This window comes from Bradysia coprophila (assembly GCF_014529535.1).
Source record: "Bradysia coprophila strain Holo2 chromosome IV unlocalized genomic scaffold, BU_Bcop_v1 contig_5, whole genome shotgun sequence".
Classification (NCBI taxonomy): domain Eukaryota; kingdom Metazoa; phylum Arthropoda; class Insecta; order Diptera; family Sciaridae; genus Bradysia; species Bradysia coprophila.
The window spans coordinates 6,027,980-6,048,122 of record NW_023503374.1 but is presented as its reverse complement, the minus strand read 5'-3'; the positions used below and the strand labels follow the sequence as shown (position 1 = coordinate 6,048,122).

The window sequence follows — 20,143 nt, the reverse complement described above, 5'->3', positions numbered from 1 at the left end:
CAGGTAGTGTTATATAAAACTGTACGGTGCAAAATCTACGTTAAATTGATAGAAATAAAAGATTTTGTATTGAAAAAAAAATTTGAACAACAAAAGTACCAGATTTAATGATTACGTCATGTTAATCGTGTCGTTTCTTAAAACAATTTTTTAGGCATGCGATGCGCATTGTCACACTTAACCTGCAGTCTCGAGTGACCATCTACACATGTTGTGCCGAATCAGGGTACGCCTCTCGCTCTCAGTTTATCAAATCATTGAAAGCCTATCTATTAGTTGTTTTAGCTCAGAGACTGTCGACTATAGAATTTCTTTATCACTACAATTTATTGGACAATAATTGAGAGTAGAGGTGACGAAACACTTTAAACTGCTCAACCGCTACATCAGGAAACATTTACAAACCACCGGATTATTTACGAAGGGTTTTTTTTTACTTACCTAGGTGAACGATCGGTTTGTTCATGTTGACGATCTTGATCCTTCAGATACATTTTCTGTCCAATTGGCTGTCGGATTACCAACATCGCATGCAATCCTGTCGGCGGTGGCCGATGATGTATATGATATTTGCATGTTAAGTTACGTGGATACATTCCCGGAAAATTGGGCGAACGGATTCGGCACACTCTGGTGTATATACGAGACAAATGTAGAAAATCGAAAAGTTTTTAATTAAAATATTCAACGATTCGAAGAAATTAAACGTATAAAATAAACGGCACATTCTTACCGTCTGTCACAGTCGTATACATTTTTGTTGCAGTAGCTACCAGCTACATGATCCCCGGTCCATATACCCTCCTCAGTTCTAAACATGTTCGTATTATATGAGTGGTAATTTGTTCAAATTGATTCAACATGTGCACAGGGGATTGTAAATGAAAAGAAATAAAGAGAATTTATTGGTTTTTGGTTTCAGCTTCATACATTCATGCAATAACTAACACAAATAATGGCTACAAAACGGAAAAGCTAACTCGAAGCTTTTCTTTTCACCAAACCCCCACCCACCCTCTGGCCGTAATTGATTTTACCTTAATTTCGCATCAGTTCTCTTCAGAAATTTGTAGGTCAATTTAAATGAAAAATTGTCCGTTAAGCCTTGTTGTTGTAAAAGCTTATAAATGTTCAGTGAAACTGTAATTAGAAATTGGAAATGGTGTTGCAGAATGCTTCGTAATTTCAGTTAATGAAATCGTGCTCTCACCGGTTATCGACGAACTTTCGCTGTAGTATACGTTGTAGCCCCAAGCTGTGCCACACCATCGACCATCCATTGGCGTAAAATCACGTTCAGATATTGTCATATATCCATCGGGACAGCCATCGCTTGTATGTGATAAAAAACGTCCGACATTAAATTTATCAACGTTTATCTGGAGAGAAGAGAAAATAAAACAAATTTCATTAGGGGGTGCTTCTTCTTCTTCTTTTTTCGATCGGTATAAGTGGCTCATGGCGTGAAATAAAAAAAAAAACACACGACCGCACCACCTTCAACAGCATTTACATGCTCCGGTGTACATAAATGTTAATCAAAATTATCATTCGCACCTTTCAGGTGGGGTATTATCGTTGGTATTATTATCGCAAAGGTTTTTTTTTGTATTTTAATGTGTCTGTTTCCCATTACAAGCGTTTTATGCTGCATAACAATACACATTGAACGGACAGAAACATTTTTTTTTGCGAATAATTGTTAAGGTAACACCATCTGCTATGAATATATAGTGTGTGTTATGAGTTTCTATTATATATTATTAGAGCAACCGTTCACTCAGAGGACTCGACGTTCCCCGATCCCCTATCTTTTGTACGGTCGGGCAGTTTTACATGAAGCTCGACGTTGAATAGATAAAGCCTCGTAACACGTAAGGACGCACGTAAAACTACTAAACCGAAATGTAATCAATTTGTCTTCTTTAAAGAGGAAAGTTTGCGTATTGTTGGTTAGTCGGTTAGTTACATCTCTGATGCGAATAAAACACTTAGTATTCAGTAACGAACCGTTATTGTTATACCGACAATCAAATTCTGACATTTTATGATATTCTACGAAACGTTATACTGTTATGCAAATCTTTCGACAATTCCGATGTGAAAATGATTTATTGATATGGCGAGAGAAGGCATGCCGAGCTACCATAGGGCCATAAAATATTCAAAGTGTTTCTGTCAGACGTTGTGTATGCATTACGGTGTTTATCATCCCGTTTTTTTTATTTATAAATTCGCAAAAATCTCCGTCCTGTATTATGTATAGGAAGGATCCAGTAATGATAATAATTCTAATAATTTTTAATTTTATGTCAGTACCAGGCTTATAATGTGAACACCACACTTCCAACAGAGATTAATAATAAACAAAAAAAAAAATTGGAATTGTCCTTTCTGTTGTGTTGTGTCCTACTGGTAACCTTTTTCGCCGCTCAAACACAAAACCATCACATAACATAAATACCAGAAACCGTTGCCCAACCCCCTATCAACCACATCCTAAGCAACGTAAACCAGAAAAGCATATTTTCGCGCTCGCAGTGTAAACCATTATAGAAAATTTCTTACTTGTATTATATCTCCATAAAGTCCACCGGGTGCTGTAAAGTTCAGATGACATACAAATGGGAACACTTTGGGCTTACGAATTTCAAGCTCATAGGTTTTACCAGTTTCACCATACAACGTTCGGTTACAGGCTGCAAAGAAAAAGAATAAAAGTAAAAATTGTGAATGAGAAAAATGAAAAATTGTTTGCTGGAACAGTTTTAGCTTTAACATCCGAACAAAATATCATATAATGTAGTACATGCTGAGCTGATGCTAGGGGCCCATGGAGGTGATTTCCTTCCTACCGTATACAGATATACGCGCTATGTAACATACACGAGAATAGTAGTTATCTACACAAATTATATTTGTTATAACTTGCCATCCATAAAGTAAGTTAGAGTTCATACAGCAGAACATATTCTGTTACGAGACAGCAGTGCTTCGTTCAATGGTTTAATTTTTTCTTTTTTTTTCTTTTTCGGCAACTTTTATATTGTTTCACCGACAAAGTGTTCATATCGTTGTTAGCTGGTTTTGGGTGTATTATATGGATGCTTTCTTTGTAATTACAAGTAATTATAATCTAAACGAACCATAAAAAAAATATTAAATGCTCAAGCTACGGTTTAAAATGAACCAATTAGTGAACTAAATGAAAATATGTGGAAATGTATTTTTAATTAATTACAAGGAATTTTGTTTGAAGGTTTACATTTTTAATGAATATCTGCTAAAAATGCATAAATTGTTCCGTGCAATAAAATTAAAATCTTTCATTCGAGAGCATAAGTGAGTTTGCTGGAAAAAAAAGGAGGAAAATTTCAACAATTTTTTTGAAATTTAACTTCTTTTTTTGTACAGAGTATATGCTGTTTCTGCTAACGGGAAGTCATTACAGTATATAATGTACGTTACTGCTAATTATAATTATAGGTAATAACAATGAGAATGAATAATTGCTGTAACAATGAACCGTTCAATTCCCCAGACAAATTATAAGTGTAATCGGTGACATAAGCATGAATATTAATGTGAATATTCCACACGAATTTGACACCCGAAAATAAACGTGGAGTAACTGTTACAACAGATAGCGACCCAGATTGAGATTTTTTTTAATTTTCTTTCTGTTACTGATTTATTAATCTTTTACGAAGGGCGAAGACAAAACTGCGTACATTAAATCTTCTACTTCAATTGTTTTAGTGCAAACTCTTTCACTTAATTACTTCAATAGTTGAGATGTCAGTATGCTCTTAATAATACATTGCGTTTACGTACCTCCTTCCAAATGTTGTGTTTTGACTCGTGGGATGTTTGCACGAGGAGCCGAAGGCAGAAGTTTCGCAATCCCACGAGTCAAAAAAGTCGTTTGGAATTTTTTGTATCTAGGGCTTATATATCGCAACTTTGTGGCGCATTTCCAACGTCGTTTAAGAAAAACATTGTTCCCAACTTATGCTAAAAGGATTTGTTGGAAAATTAGATTTCAGAGCTCGCCTCCGAAAAGCTTTTTAGGATGCCCTAAGAAAAATAACTATTGCACGCTGAAGCAAGATTTCACATTACCAGTCCTATTACCAGTCTTGTTCTATAATTATTTGTGTAAGAATGTAAAACACCCTTAAAAAAAACAGCCAGACTAGCCATACTTCTTCGATATTTCTGTCTTTGCCATCTATAACAAATGACTAGCCTCGTGACAATAGTTAAAGAAATTTGTCGAAAAATTTGTTTGAATGGCCGATTTTAGAATGTTATCTGAAAAGACAGCCTTGAGCTGCCTTGTATCTGCGATTATTTTTTTTTACAAAACTCAATGTTTTTTTAGATTAACATGCAAAGCTAACATTTTTTTTGGATTGTGTCGGTCCTTGTTTCAATTATACTAATTAGTTTCGCCAATCAGCACAATTTCAATTGAAGATAATCTGACTTAAAATAATGGTCTGAATAAATGTTTTCATCGAATTTTGAGTTTCCATTTTTTTAAATTTTAATTAACTAATTTCAATGTACCAACTAATGGCCCATAGAAAATCGTAATTAAAATTGTGTATTCATGGCAGAAATATCATTCATAATTTTCACAGAAATTTTTGTAATTAAAATTGTTGCTATGCGAGTAAACTTCCACAACCATAACCAGTGTCGAGTAAGGTTTCCATTGATTTAGCATTATACATACGCAGTGATTTTTCCATCAAACAAAAATGTGGAATTCCATTTTTTTAATGCGACGAGTCGAACAATTTGAGTTTTGTTTCCTTGTTTTTATTTTTAGTGATAAAGTTGCAATTTACTGACAAACCAGAAAAGGTTTATTGTAACCGTGTGATTAAAATAGAATAATTCAATATTCATGTCAGAATTTTCAATTTCGTTCCCTTAATTGGCATATAAATCGGTCAATCGAGCTTTCCTCCCACACAGTTTGTGTGGAACCAACCAAAATCTTTGGCAGAAAATCGATGAAAATATTTTATTTATTTCGTCTGTGCCCACCAAGAACTTACCACATTTCAGTTAATTTGTAGGTATGTTGTGTTCAATTCTGCAATTCTCTTTCAGCATCAAACCATAACATTAAGTATACCAAGAACGGTGTACTTAAAAATCATTTGAGTCAGACACGAACGTTTAAATTATTGAACCAGCTTATAAATTGACAAAGTAAATGCAACCTTTATGTAACATCGAATTTATCCTCAAATTTAGTGAATTAATAACCAAACCCTTTGCCATATGTGTGGTTCGATCGTAATATACAAAATTGTCCAATAACCACAAATAATTTAACTGAATAACGTAATAATCAATACGTTCATTTTAGAATAATTTATAAGCAGCTTAATTAGACCAGTGGTTGATAATACATCAACAGCATAATTTACGATAACATTTATGCAATGTAACATGAAAGCCACGCATCCCAAATAGAATGTGCGAATAAATATTTTAATAATGTGGGTCAACATAATTATAACCAGTTTTGTGATATTCTATTTTTTTTACCGGTTTTGTTATGTTACATGATTTTAATCGCTTTTATTCGTGGCAAATGATTTGGGGGCAATCTATTTGCAATTAAGTGCACCGAATGTTTCAATTTTTGCACGGAAATTGAGGTATTTTATAGCCAAATTTCATCAGATCATTTTTATCATCGATTAAAATTGAAAATAGTTTGCTACATTCTTGAACATTTATTATTAATTCTGATTATGATTCAAACAATTTTTTCTATCATTTTCAAAACAAGCGATCGTCGATAATTGCTGATTTTTCAAGAAACATTGAGCTGTCGATCTGTCGATACATCTATATCTGTGGCAGTATTTGCCTAAAACTTCAGAATTGCAATAAGACATGTGCAAATAACGGTAAATTTCTCTAATGTTAGGCAAATAATGGCATCTTCTAATTAACTTAAATAAAACGGAACAAAATTAAATATTTGACAATTACAAGTCATCTGTTATCGACAATGTCGACGAAAATAAACGCTCTGACCAGTAATCTCATATAATGCAAGACGTACTTCTCACACCCCCCCCTGAACAAAAATAAAGTTTTACCGAAAATGCACCCAAAAATTGATTGCTGTTCTAAATAGAGGGAGAGGAGTTCAAAACGATGGTCCGTTAAGCTGGACCAGATGCTTCCCCACAACCATACAACTAAGGAAAAAATTGTATGGGCTGGGGAAGCATCTGGTCCAGCTTAACGGACCATCGTTTTGAACTCCCCTAGGGTCCCTCTATTCAGAACAGCGATCAATTTTTGGGTGCATTTTCGGTAAAACTTTATTTTTGTTCAGGGCGGGTGTGTTCTAAGCTAATGAAGTAAAAGATTTGATATCAAATACTAAAGAAGTACCAGACCAGTGATACCTTCACCGTTTATATCGAGTACTCAAAACAATGAAATGGTTTGATTAGTGCTTGGTATACAGTAAGGCCAGCCTTTTACGGGAGACTATATCATCTGATAAGTGGCACTCATACATTGTAATATATGAAACAATATAGGCCTGATACTGATACAATGACTCTTATTGGCTAATCACCTTATGTACACCGACGACAAAAATAAATTATGATTTTTAGTTAAAGTCGATCAAATAAAGTAATAGATTCGGCAATTAAATAAACTCAACTCAATTAAAGTTTGTAATTGGTAAGCATTCTGCAGTTTTAATTGTTCCATATCGCTCTCCATGTTGTCAACAAAAGAAGCGTAAAGAGTGTCGTTTCACTCACACGTACGTGTGGAATTGAAGCAGCGTAAAGACAACCGCTACTTCTATGTGATGGAATACGTGTGGAACAAATAAAACGAAAGAAACAAACGAAACCCGCCAAAATTACATTGTTATGAAAAGATCAGTCACGGCAGAGTGAAATAAATCAGGCAAAAGGGGTTCATTTTCGAAACGTCAAATAATGGACCTAATACAATGGATGAAAATGAACTCAAATGAACACTGACATAAATTGAAAAATATAGGGCTACTAGATTATTCAGGTCCCTAGTCAAATCAGTGCTCCTGCTAGTGAGAATTTCTTGTGAATTTCAATGAGTTCCATAACTACCAATCATATACCGTTGACGTTGTTCAATTCACGAATACGCGTCTAGGAAAAAGTTTATTCAATCACACATTCGTGTGCTTTTCATCAAAATATTTATATTTTATAAACTAAAAATTAGTCAAATATTTGAACACATTCGAAAATAGAGCGATCCTGTATAGATTTACAGAGTAAATACATTTCACGGTATCAACATCGGTTCGGTATTTCATTGTACTTAATTGAAATGAAAATTTCACATTGATTGATATGCAATTGCAATGCATTTATTAAAGCAATACGAGTAGCAGGTATAAATTAGTATTGGGCTAGTGTAGTAATGACAAATAATTGGAAAATCAATGTTTCCCAAAAGGATTTGAATGTTTGAAATTGTGCTACAAATTCAGTTCAGATTTAGATACGATGAAAGCCGTCTAACACGAATGAATTATTGATCGCTTTCACGGGGTATTTTGAATTAGAACATATGCGCATCCTAAACGATCAAAAAATTAACACAGAAAACTTGAAAGAACCGCTGACATTTTTGACTTTTTGGTTGTGCTAGGGCAGCAATGTATGTTCGTCATTAAAATACGTTTAAAGATCAAACTTTTATTGAAAATTTTTGTCTTCAGATGGGGAGTTTCTCCCATCATTCCATTTTAAAGTTCCAACCATTATTTTCGAATCTGTTACTTCTTTTGTTCGAAGAGTCTGATACAAAATCTTTCACTTCATTGGTTTTAATACAAGTTTTGCTAAATAACATCAGATTGACAACTGTTCATCGTCGTATATGTAATAGATTACCAGCATTGTATAAGTGACTCGTGTGTTCCTTCGACCATATAGAAACAATTCACAAGTTTACGTGAAATTTCCAGACAACTTTGAGAAGCATAAAGTTCTTTTTATGTGACATGACCTTGTTTTTCCCAACATCTTATCACTAATTGTACAGGACAGTCGCTTACTGTACGTTCGAAGGACGTTTTTCCTTTGAATTTCGTCAATCTGAGTTTCACTTAAGTGATTGTATCACTCAATTCAATACACAATGAAATAATATGATTTACAGTGTTATTTACCCGCACCGAGAATTATTTAATTGAATTTCGTTCATGGTTGGTTGTATGTGTCAATCCCACCAAAGCCATACGATGCGACAACCTGGATATGTATGTAATCTGTATATATTTGCTAGAAACAGAAAACCAACAAATCCACACAATCTTTTTATTTGTTTGCTATTTTTTCTCGTCTTTTCTCCTCTTCCTCTCTTCTAGCCCGGGAAAATTTATATATTAATAGTCCTTTAGCGTATAACGTCTAGGGCTGTCAGAAAAATAAATTGACATGATACATTTACTTCAATTTGCCGTTGACATCTGGATATCAAAAGTTGTATAAATCAAACTATAAATATATATCCAATTCACATTCTTAGCGCAGATATTTTCCGAAGGTGGAAGGCAACGAAAGTAAAGAAAAGAAAGAAAACAAATAAATTCTGCAGCTCTGTGTAACTAGATTTAAAATACAAAAATTGATATCGAAAACCATACCTTGATAATTCAATAATTTCTTTATAAACCAAAGGTGTGCTATTTCGATACAAATGGAATATTTACACATCGATATTATTGCTTGGATCGGCTTCAGCCAGAAGTAACGTTATCGATTTTTTTTGTTGTAAAAAAATATTTTCCTGTTTTTGTTTGATAAACAATTCGTGAGGAAGAATAAAGAAGGAATGAAAAGATCTAGAAATCGAATTAATGTTTTTTCCCGCATGGTTTTGTTTCGTAGGCTAATCAATAATTGAATGTTACTTCCATTGTTACAAATGTCGATTCGCTCAATAGTACATTACTTACCATTGGGACCTCGTAGCCGAGGTCGATAAACACACAAGAAGTGCCATTTTCCAATGGTAAGTAAGGTATTTTACTCAAAAACTTTAGGTAAAGTTTCGCACCATAGAAGTACCTTTACCCGTGGGGCAAACCACTCGATTTGCAGCTCATTTACAATAAGTGATTTGCCACTCGACTTTACCTCACGTTTATTAGTAAAACCCACGTTAACTAGGAATCATCGCTCATTTTTTGTCGTTGTTGTCGATAACAGGTCAAACGAAATTCTAACACTGTATGGTACAAGAGCTGATAATGTTTAATATATTTCGACTCAGCGTACCGAAGTTAGTGTGAAACAGTCAACGTCGCCTACAAGGAGTCATTTAGCTTTTAGATGTTGCCAACAGATGATAAAGTCGTTCGTTAAGGACATTTAAGTCTCGATTTAAGTTAGGAAATGTGTATTAATTCAATCCAATTCATTGTGAGGGATTCTTCTGAAAAACAGAAGACCGAAATCGGCCGCATTTTCTATAGGAATTTTTTATATGTGCCCAGTAAGACATTCGACCCCAGAAGCCAAAACCACTTTCAAAAAAGTTCTTCGCAGATTGTGTGGTTAGTGTGAGGTGATCAAAAACTGAAAACTTGCACTTTTCTTACAAAAATTTCTCCAGTTACACGAGCCGTACAGGGTCGTGTGGGGTGTCATTAGAAAGGTAATTGCATGTACTTCCGGGGCAAATAAGGTCTTATTGGGTTTAAAATTCATCCACACTGAGATATGTACAGTTGAAGTTTTCAACCGAAAAAAGACTAAAAACTTACACTTTTCCTACAGAAATTTTTCGAGGTACACGATACGTGCATGGTCGTGTGGGGTGTCATTAGAAAGGAAATTGCATGTACTTTTAGGACAAGTAGGGTCCTATTGGGGTTTGGAAGCATCTACGACAAATTATTAGAAGTTGAAATGTTTAAGTGATTATATTGAATCGTGAGATGCTACCAAACTTCCGTAAGCTCTATTTGCCCTGAAAGTAAATGCAATTACTTTTCTAATGACACCCCACACGACCATGCACGTTTCGTGTATCTCGAGAAATTTCTGTAAGAAAAGTGTAAGTTTTCAGTCTTTTTTCGGTTGAAAACTTCAACTGTACATATCTCAGTGTGGATTAATTTTAAACCCAATAGGACCCTATTTGCCCCGGAAGTACATGCAATTACCTTTCTAATGACACCCCACACGACCCTGTACGGCTCGTGTAACTGGAGAAATTTTTGTAAGAAAAGTGCAAGTTTTCGGTTTTTGATCACCTCACACTAGCCACACAAGCTACGAAGAATTTTTTTGAAAGTGGTTTTGGCATCTGGGGTCGAATACCTTACTGAGCACTTATAAAAAATTCCAATAGAAAATGCGTCCGATTTCGGTCTTCTGTTTTTCAGAAGAATCCCTCTATTCCATTCATTTCATATAAACATTTTAATTAAAATGTTAAAAAATTACGACATTGAGAATGAATTGGATTGATATTGCTGAAAGTTATGCAATGCAATGTGAGTGCAAAGTCGAAATCTTCTATCGAAAAATCAAACTACCGGCTAAAAGTGCAAACCGTTTTGAAACGGGCAACGATCAAAACTTAAAATGATAAAAGGAAGTGAAATGACACATGAAACGGATTTCGAATGACATAAATTTTCATTATCGCCTAACTGGAATCGCAAAGAAAAACTTAGTATCGAATTCAGATTTCCGATTTATTTCGGACAGTCAGGAAAATGTTGATCATATGGCCGCCGATGTTGTATAATGAAAAACCTTTATTTTTCTTTGCCATAAATTCTCACTTTACCGATATCGATTGCTATAAATCACTCCAGGGACCCAGCCATGGATAATAAAGCAACATAGTATTGAGAACATGTGTATAGCAACAAAATAAGATCGATAGAGAGAACTACAGTTGAAACATGTTTCAATTCATTTTCATATAGTCGTACATACAGGCAATTTGTGCTATGCACACAAACTACTGCTTTAAAGGAAATTCTTTCCATTATTAGTCGTCAAACATAATGGCATCGCATCAAAAATGTGAAAGTTGATTTTAAAATATTGTGTTGATTTTTACCTTTTTTTTAAAACCAGCCGGAGAGTACACTACACATAGAGTTTAAAATTAAATGTGCTGAACGAGTTATGAAAGAATGATAAATAAAATCAAATAAATCTTTTTTCCCTTCAATAAATAAAATTGAATATGATTTTTAACTAATACAAAAAAGAGAATTTTTGTTTAACACTGTCAATGTGACAATATAAATTGGTCGGTTGGTATTTTATTGCTGCATTTATTCGAATATTTAAAATTATGTTAATGTTCATTTCCACTGCGGATTATTATTTATAAAATAGTTTTATTTTTCGCAGACCGTATTTATTTAATTTTTTTTTGCGATAATATTAAAGTTGTCGAAACCAACGTCATCAAAAGCATCAAAAATCATATTTTACCGTAATAAATGTTATTTTCTACAATAATTCACTAGAGTTCAACCATATAGTACGAAACAAGTACGACGCGTTACTTCAACATAATTACAAACTTAACGTTCAAATAGGTGAGAAAGGGCAGAGCTTTAAGGTCAGTTTCATTAGCGAAAAACTATCAATTTTGAGTGGAATCATTTTATCATTTCTCAAGTTAAATTAGAATTGGTTATGTTGGGTTAAATGTTTGGTAGAAAAATGATCTGTTAAAAAATGTATCATCATTCAACTACTTTCTTGACCTTGAAGAATCGGGCTACGTTCGCATCATGTAGCTTAGGTCATGCAGAGCCTTTGAGCTTAATCATCTTTTGTTTTAGAATTTATTTATTTTTCATTTTGCCCTAGTCATTATTAAGAGTGCAATTTTTCTAAATTAATTTTAGGAATGGCGATTCGATCATCAATCGTCTTGTGATATTTGTTTTGTGATTTTTGTAAATCGTAGGACTGATTTTTTGAGTAAATAAATGAATGTAGATGTTTCATTTATTTACTCAAAAATTCAGTCTTTCAATTTACAAAAATCACAAAACAAATATCACAAGACGATTGATGATCGAATCGCCATTCCTAAAATTAATTTAGAAAAATTTCGCTCCTGATGACATCTACATACACAAAAAGATGATTATTACAACAGTTTGGTCTTATATAAGGAAAATAAAGTGAAAAGATTTTGTAAAAATTCGTTAGGCTACACGTACAAAAGAAGTAACAGATTGGATCCTTGAAGGATTAAATTAGTTACTTCATCTTATGGTCTTTTTTATTCCGTACATAATTGTGCAACAATATGGTTTTTGTGTTTGTTCTTCTCAGACCAGAACTTAAGTTAAGCTTCTTAATAAATTCACTAAAATATTGTTTATGGAATGAGATTATTGGCCAATTAGTCATTGATAACTTTAGTGAATTATATAGCAAATCTATATATATATATATATATTCTAGACATGTACAAAAAAAATAACGAAACAAAACTACTCTCGATTAAAAATTTCTAATTATTAAAAAAATGTGGTGCCAGATTTAAGTAATCAGCTTCATTAGTTTCAATAAAAGTCTTTTATTTCGTACAAACTCAAAAAAGTCAGAAATTAAAAAACAGCTTCTGGGTTGTTCCACTACGTGTGTACCAAGCCTAATGAATATCTAAATTAAAATTTGAATTTTCCCGCAATATGAAACTTGATATTCTGTGTGTGATATTGTATCGGACATTGTGTGGTTTTATTTATTTATTCAATGCACTTCAAGCATGAGTGGTACTCCAAATTGGGTACTGAAACTTGACAGTGTGACAACTGTAAAACACTGTGAAAATATTTTCATATAAAATAGAGTACTCAAATTCTTCGTAAACACAGTCGTTCCAATTTCCTTGACGAAAAACATTCAATTTACAACAAACAAGTCACTCTAAAACTAAAATTAAAAAATCAAAAAAAAATCTCAAAGATTAGGCACTGTCACCTTACGATACACATTTCGCTTATTGCAGATCTAGAAACGTAAAAGACGATAACGAAAATTGATACAAACGGTAAGATTTTGAAGTGCAGCAAATACACGTTTTCGTTGCGAAATTGCTTTTAAAGTCAATTACGATTTCATTTGAAATCCCAGCAATGTTGTTATCCGACTTTACTTTGTCCGGGCAAAACACAGGAAATGTACTTGTACTTGCTTGTAAACGTTAGACGAATACCAATTTACTAAAACTCCATGTAAAAGAGGTATTTTACATCTACCGTGCAATAAGCCATGTATACCGAAAAAAAAATCTTTTATCGGTGTGTTTCTAGGTACAAATCATTTTGCCTTCTATCTGCAGAAAGGGATATTGTAAAATTGCTTCAGCTCTTTTGAAAGTAAAAATCTGTTTGAATTCAAAGATTTTCGTTTACAATACATTCCAATTTCCCTTCATGTTTTTCTTCTTCTTCTCACAAATTTGGATGAAGTCGGAAAAAGCAAAAGAAGAAGGAAAAAAAAATATTTTAATTTTGCAAATGAAAACGTTTTTAAGATGAAAAACATATGGCTTAAACCCATTCGAGATACATTTTTCGATTAGATTTATCGGCAAATCTTGCGGAAAAATTCTTTTCACCAGATTTCTATAATGCGTTGATAATATCCGTGTTAAATGAAAATTTTCTTTTCGATTTTTCTTTGCGTTCGTATTTTGCAAATTCGCCAAAAACTTTAACGTTGAATTAAGCCGAAGCTTTCGGTTGTCGTCGTCATTATACAATTTTTATTCGTATACAAATATACAAAAACACATCTTAATGCCATTGAAACTGTCGTTAAAATCCTTTCCGTCAACACATTGCCGCATAATTCGTCTTGTATTAAAATGTTGTATATAGAGAAACAATGAATGGTAAAAACGCCAGCAGAACTGAAGAATTGACATGCTCCATAAAGACGACACGATGCTCGATATGCGTTTTGAATAGTATCGAAATAGAAAATAAAATCCAGAAACTGGTAAAGGGAAATGAAAAAGTAATTTACACAGAATTCTTCATACTTAGAAAGCTTTGTGCAAAACAAAATGCTGGAGATTAAATATAATAGGTTGATATTCATCTTTTGGTTTTCAATTTATTTTCTCCCATTTCCGTTTTATTTCAATCTTATAGTATACACCATGTTAAAGGGGGCGAAAAGCTTTAAACAAAATCTCGAAAAATCTATATACAAATACGGAGAGAAGAAGTAAGCAAGCAAAAAAAAAATGGACGAAAAAAACAAGTGAAAAGAAAATTTTTCAAACTAGAAAACTTTGTATAGAGAAAAGCTGTAAAAAAAAGAGATTTAATCAAAAGTTTTACTTTGATTACTTTTAACACTGCAATGTATATGTCCAGACCCATTTTCATTTACTCGGAAAAATTGGTGTATTAGTTGTGTACCTACCCACTGTATTTCATTATGTGGACTTAAGATTTAAGAAATGTCTCAGTCACGTTTATTCTTGGAAAATATAGATAAAAAAAGGAAAGTTTTTCCGACTGAGAAACATTATTAATTTGTATCCTTACTTTTGTGTACCGTTAAAAGTTCTTTTAGTTGTTTGAAAAGCGATAAGATACATTTGAAGAAAATATATACTCTACAAACAATGTCGTCGTGATGGATGAAGACAACAACAAAAAAAAATTATTATTTTACGTTCCGAACTGTTTAAATTGAAAGAACTTTATCGTATCAACTGATCAAATGCAGGTCATACTTAATTCATGCTTTTTATCTGCTGAAAACTTCTTGCGTGCTAATTGTGAATATATTTATGGGTTAGTTAGTTACGACAGTGTAAAGCGGCAACATTAAGAAAACCAAGAGATTATATTTGAATATTTAAGGGACCATAAATTTCAGTTGGAAATAATTTATTACTATTATCCTCGCTATTATCTTACGTTTCCTTGTCGCTGGTATATGGCAAGAACGGCGCATTTAAATTTAGTAAGACGAAGAAAACTATTTCTTTTTTTCGTTTTTGATAATCTTGCATCTTATAAGGGACATTCGATTATTTTGTAGCAAATAAGTTCAATTTTTAGGTCAGCATACGAATCGATTAGTGAGACAAATGTTGAAAAATATTCTTATTCCAGTAGCGCAGTCACTAGACATCGACTGTTGTTTTTTTTCTTCTTCCTGGCATTAATGCAGTCTGTAACCTAACTTGTTACACAGCAATTCGATGGAAATAAAAATAAAATTCAAATTGTTTGTGCAACCATAAAAAAATATTGTGCTGCATAAACGTTTGGTATATGAATGGCAGAGCTTTAAGTCCTTTGCACCCATTGTATGTTAATACCCACACTTGAATGTTGATTTTCGGTTAGCCTAACTGGTGGAAAATTAGAAAAGCTCCCCGATAGTTTTATTTTAAAACAATTGAACTTTGAATTCTAAAGCTTAATGTTCGCCGTAATAACATTTCATGCTTCATGGAGCTATACATGCAGAGTTCAGATTTCACACAATAGTATTTTTCGTTATGAGGATGAAAAATGCAGCTTTTATCACGAGTTACGTTTTTTTTATAATGAACATCGAGTGGAGATCCGTGCATCGCCACACAGATTTACCGTTTTAATAGGAGATCCAGGGAATGAAAAAAAAACCTTCTACGAGCGACAAGGATATCACGGTCTGTTTATTAAATCTACTTCACTCGGTAAGAAGCACTTACTTTTGTCGATGATATCGATAATAAACGTTTATTTATTAGGATTTGTGATTTTCTGACTCTTCCTAGTCGTCTTTTTTATTATTTTTTATGTGATACTGTTATTTAATTCATTTATCCGAACTGTTGTTTTGTTAATGATTTATTTTGAATTAGGTTTTTCTTAATGACAAGTCCTACAGGACTCTAAATTGTTTGACTAGTCCAAAGTGATTTTCCTGAATAGGTTTTCCCTATTTGCAACAAAATTTTATCCCCGGGTGAAAAATATCGAATGTTGTATAAGTTGTCTAAGAAGAAATGTAATAAAACGTGAATATTATTTGTTATCAACAACGACGACAAAATGAAATACTGAACTTCAGCTTATGTAGCAAAATAAGTGTTAAAACGAAAGAAATAATAGATGTTCACTTAATCAGTCGAGAATCCTTTGATCAAATTAAGTACTAGACTCGATAATTATCACTACCGCCCCGATTTACCAAATTAATTGACTGTAAACTAGACCGTAAATTTGTCACACATTTCCATTGGTAACTGGTCACATTGTGAACTCCACAAGATTGTACCCCACTCTGAAGAATTATTGCAAAGTTAAGATGCCAGAAAGTCATTAGTGCAAAGTTCCATAATCGTATATCCGACTAACATCAACAACAAAACCACATAAATATAGAGAAATGTCTCGAATTATTTTTCTAATGAATAGATGGTTTTATTGGCGCAACACCTTTGTGTATATTTTATCTTAATGATGTCGAAAGCCAACTTTTTATGGTCGACATTAAAACATTAATATTTTGCTATAGAATGGAATCGTAAACATTTTTAACGACTATATGGTCAGGTCAGTCGTCAATTTTATTAGAATGAGAATTGAAATGTATTTGGCTCGAGATATGTCCACAATAAATTTTTAGGGAGAAAATCATACACGAAATATTTCCAACTCTAAGTATGCACATCCCACCGCGTTGCAGACTAATTGCAATAAAATTCCATTTGAAGAATATCCTACATTCTGGATCGAATCCAGGAATTAATATTGCAGTACGTTTCACTGATTCGAACATTTTTGTTAAGATATTTCGATTTCACCGAAATAACATCACTAAAGGGCATATCTCCGAAACTACCGAACCGATTTTGATTAACTTTTTTCCCTGGAAGGAAGTAAAAAGTAATGACTTTTGATCTCGATATAAAGTCAATCCGCTATGTCGTTCGGAAAGTATTGTCGAAATTGATCTAGAGAATACGACGAAAAATGCTAATTTCACTAAAATTTATGTCGGACTCAAAATTCATACCTTTTTACTTGGTGTGACGTTGCCCTCGATATGTTCAGTTGAAAAGATTATCTTCAAAAGATTAAGACTGTAATTTCAAAACAGCAAAGTCAAATCATTACTTGAAAATGTATCAGACTGTGGCAACCAACCTGTCTGCTACAAATGTAACAACATTGAAATAAAATATTTACTGAAGTCTGGTTGGAAATATTCCATCCTCAATTCAGACGACCATTCCTTACAAAACAAAATATCTGAATAAACACTTCAGGTATTCAAACAGGGCAACATACCTTCACTGTAAACTGCTTCATTTTTTATCTGCAAACCACTCACATATATAAATTATTTTCCATTTTTTTTCTCTTCTTGTTTAACTTCATTGGATGGTTGGTTGGTTTCGTTGAATAAATTAAGAGGAAAAAATTATTTTGCAGTGCAATTTTTTTCGTTAATGTAGATGTCGATTACAGTTGAAAAACTTTGAATAGAAGTTCCATGTATTATGTACTCCTTCTTTGTACAGCTTCAATACCAACGAAATCAAGCAGATTCTATGTTTTTTTCCACAGTAAGTTTATACACTGGTGTCGAATGTATATGTACCTGTTCTAACTGTTTCTCTAATAAGTCTTGATGTATACATAGAAAATATAACTCATGATTGCGAGTCCTTTGTATTGACTTTGTTCATCAGGAAATTAATGAAAAACTAAACTTTTGTGTTGAAAAGCTTTCGATATTAAATCGATTGCAAAAAATGTTTTGTTAGCGTTGAAAAATACAATCAAATGCAAAGTAAAAAACCGAACTGAAAAATAAAATTTTCCTCAATAGCGGAAGCATGGAAATTGTTTTGCGAATCAGATTACCGATTCTTTTGGCGAGCAATCAAATTTGTACTGTTCAACTGCGCTTAATGTTTATGAATTGAGAAGTTATATTCATTGTGTGTAACATTGACCTGGCACATTTGAAGGAAATTCAATTTTTGGAAAGCTCCAAAAAATTCTGACTTTTGCTGATTTTTGTGGAATCAATATCCTATCATCGCTGGTTTACTGTCACGATTCAAAAATTTAAATTTGAATTGGCGTTAAGCTACTGGCATACACAAAAAAATCGAAAAGTTGGACGATTTCAGACGTTATTCCTGCTTTTCGGTGATAGGAACAGTTCTCGAGAAGTATTTAGAAACAGTTTTTAAGACAAAAAGGAACAAGTGGGAATAACCGTTAGGTCTGTAAAAAAATAACTGACACTCGCTGAAATGGAATGTGTTTTTTGCACGTTGAATCTTAATCCTTTTCAGATATAGCAAACATATCACACCCTCAAATCTCTTACTTCTTTCGAACTAAGTACTTAAAAGAGATTGATGCAGAATCTTTTACTTCTTTAGTTTCAACATTTATTCTGTATTATTAGACGACAATAGGTAGACTTCAATGCTTATTTTTATTGCCTCTGGCGTTAACAGATGAGTCGTTTGAAAATGATTTACCTGTCGAGATGGATAGTTACTGACTTAACAAACGTTTTATCGAGTTGAATTTGACGTTTTTTTCGTATTTTTGGTGTTTTTAATTCCATTAGTTTTGGGATACACAGTCGTTAGACCTTTACTGATTTAAACTTTTAACATTTTTGAGGATTCTAATGAAAGAATTCCCACAATTATTCAGTATTCGGATATTGGGTATTCGAATAAGTATGTGCTAATCATGTCCTTAACACATGATTAGAAGATCAAGAAATTTAATTTCTCAAAATAATATTCGCATTTTTCACAAGCTCCACGATTTTGATGGGACGACTACACTTGGACTGAACAAAGTTCTACTTACCACTACATTGGCTCGGCTCATCACTCTTATCCAAGCAATCTGATTGACCATCGCAATACTTCGATGCCGATATGCACGTTCCATTTGAACATCTCCATTCTGATATTTTACATGATTTAGTCTTATCTGACTTTGTGACAGCTGCATAAAATCCTATAAGCGCAAGAAACAGCGCCAAGAAAAGATTACTGCCGTCCATCCGACTCTAAAATAAAGAAATATTTTGATTGTTAATGATGTCTGATCAAATAGAAATTGTTGCTAATTGATCTTTGTAAACTAGGCCCCACTGTTTGTGGGTCGGGTCTCTTGACTACCTTTTTAAATTTAGGGAAATGAAAGTATTTTTTTTTTTTAAATGAGGAAAGTTAGCAATGACCAGTGATAAACACCAGAGGGTTTTTACTTTTACAATGATGATTTTAGCAATGACCAGTGATAAACACACTGGATTCTCACTTGTACAATGCTAACTGTAGCACCGACAGCACCGACCAGTGATAAGCTCACAGAATGTTTACTGTTACAATGGACTTTAGCACAGACTAGTGCACTCTTACATTTACAATGCTCACTTTAGCACCGATATTATAGGTTTCACCTGAACAATATTTTTTGTTTAAATACTGGAATCAACCAATTCATTAAACATTAATTTTTCAATTATTCAAATCAAGAAACCAGAAAAAAACTCTTTTGGGAATAACTCCCAGATCAGTAGGTCGATATTGACCATATACTAACGTGACCTCAGGAATTTAATTCCTCGTCGAATGAAACTAAATTTTTGAAAATCGGTTCAGAATTACTCAAGTTATCGTGCTATCAAGCGTTACTAACATTTCATACATTTTACAAAATCGATCATAGTGAACGTATTTTATGATATATGACCCTTGACTGCAAAGCAGTAAGTATTTTTAACAGATTGATTAGCATCTATTACTTCATCAGTTTTGGCATGTGTTTTGCTTTATATGACAGTATTCGTCAACGTTCATTGCTTATTGTTGTAGTAATTGTCGACGACAGATGAAATGGTCGTAATCAATTTGATAGTTTACAAAAAATCGACTGCAACAAACGAAGTCATTTCTCCCCTCAAAATTTGAGTTAAGTGGAACATTCTCTGGTCTAATAAAGTACTTTGCACCTGATGACATAAATAACCATTATTCTGTGTCAAAAGTAGAATTTTAAAGTTAGCAGTAATCAATTTAAATGCAACTCAAA

The 20,143-nt window shown here is 33.1% G+C and overlaps 1 protein-coding gene across 1 annotated transcript in view; it reads right to left on the bottom strand.

Moving 5' to 3' along the window:
- LOC119071883 overlaps positions 1–20,143 on the bottom strand; it is a 148,760-nt gene that overhangs the window by 36,166 nt on the left and 92,451 nt on the right. The window contains exons 2-7 of the mRNA XM_037176982.1: positions 18,911–19,115; positions 2,569–2,699; positions 1,211–1,379; positions 1,038–1,140; positions 734–811; positions 442–630 (exon numbers count right to left, since the gene is read on the bottom strand). Coding sequence (XP_037032877.1) covers positions 442–630; positions 734–811; positions 1,038–1,140; positions 1,211–1,379; positions 2,569–2,699; positions 18,911–19,109 — 869 coding nt within the window. The 5' untranslated portion in view covers positions 19,110–19,115. The remainder of the gene's footprint in view (positions 1–441; positions 631–733; positions 812–1,037; positions 1,141–1,210; positions 1,380–2,568; positions 2,700–18,910; positions 19,116–20,143) is intronic.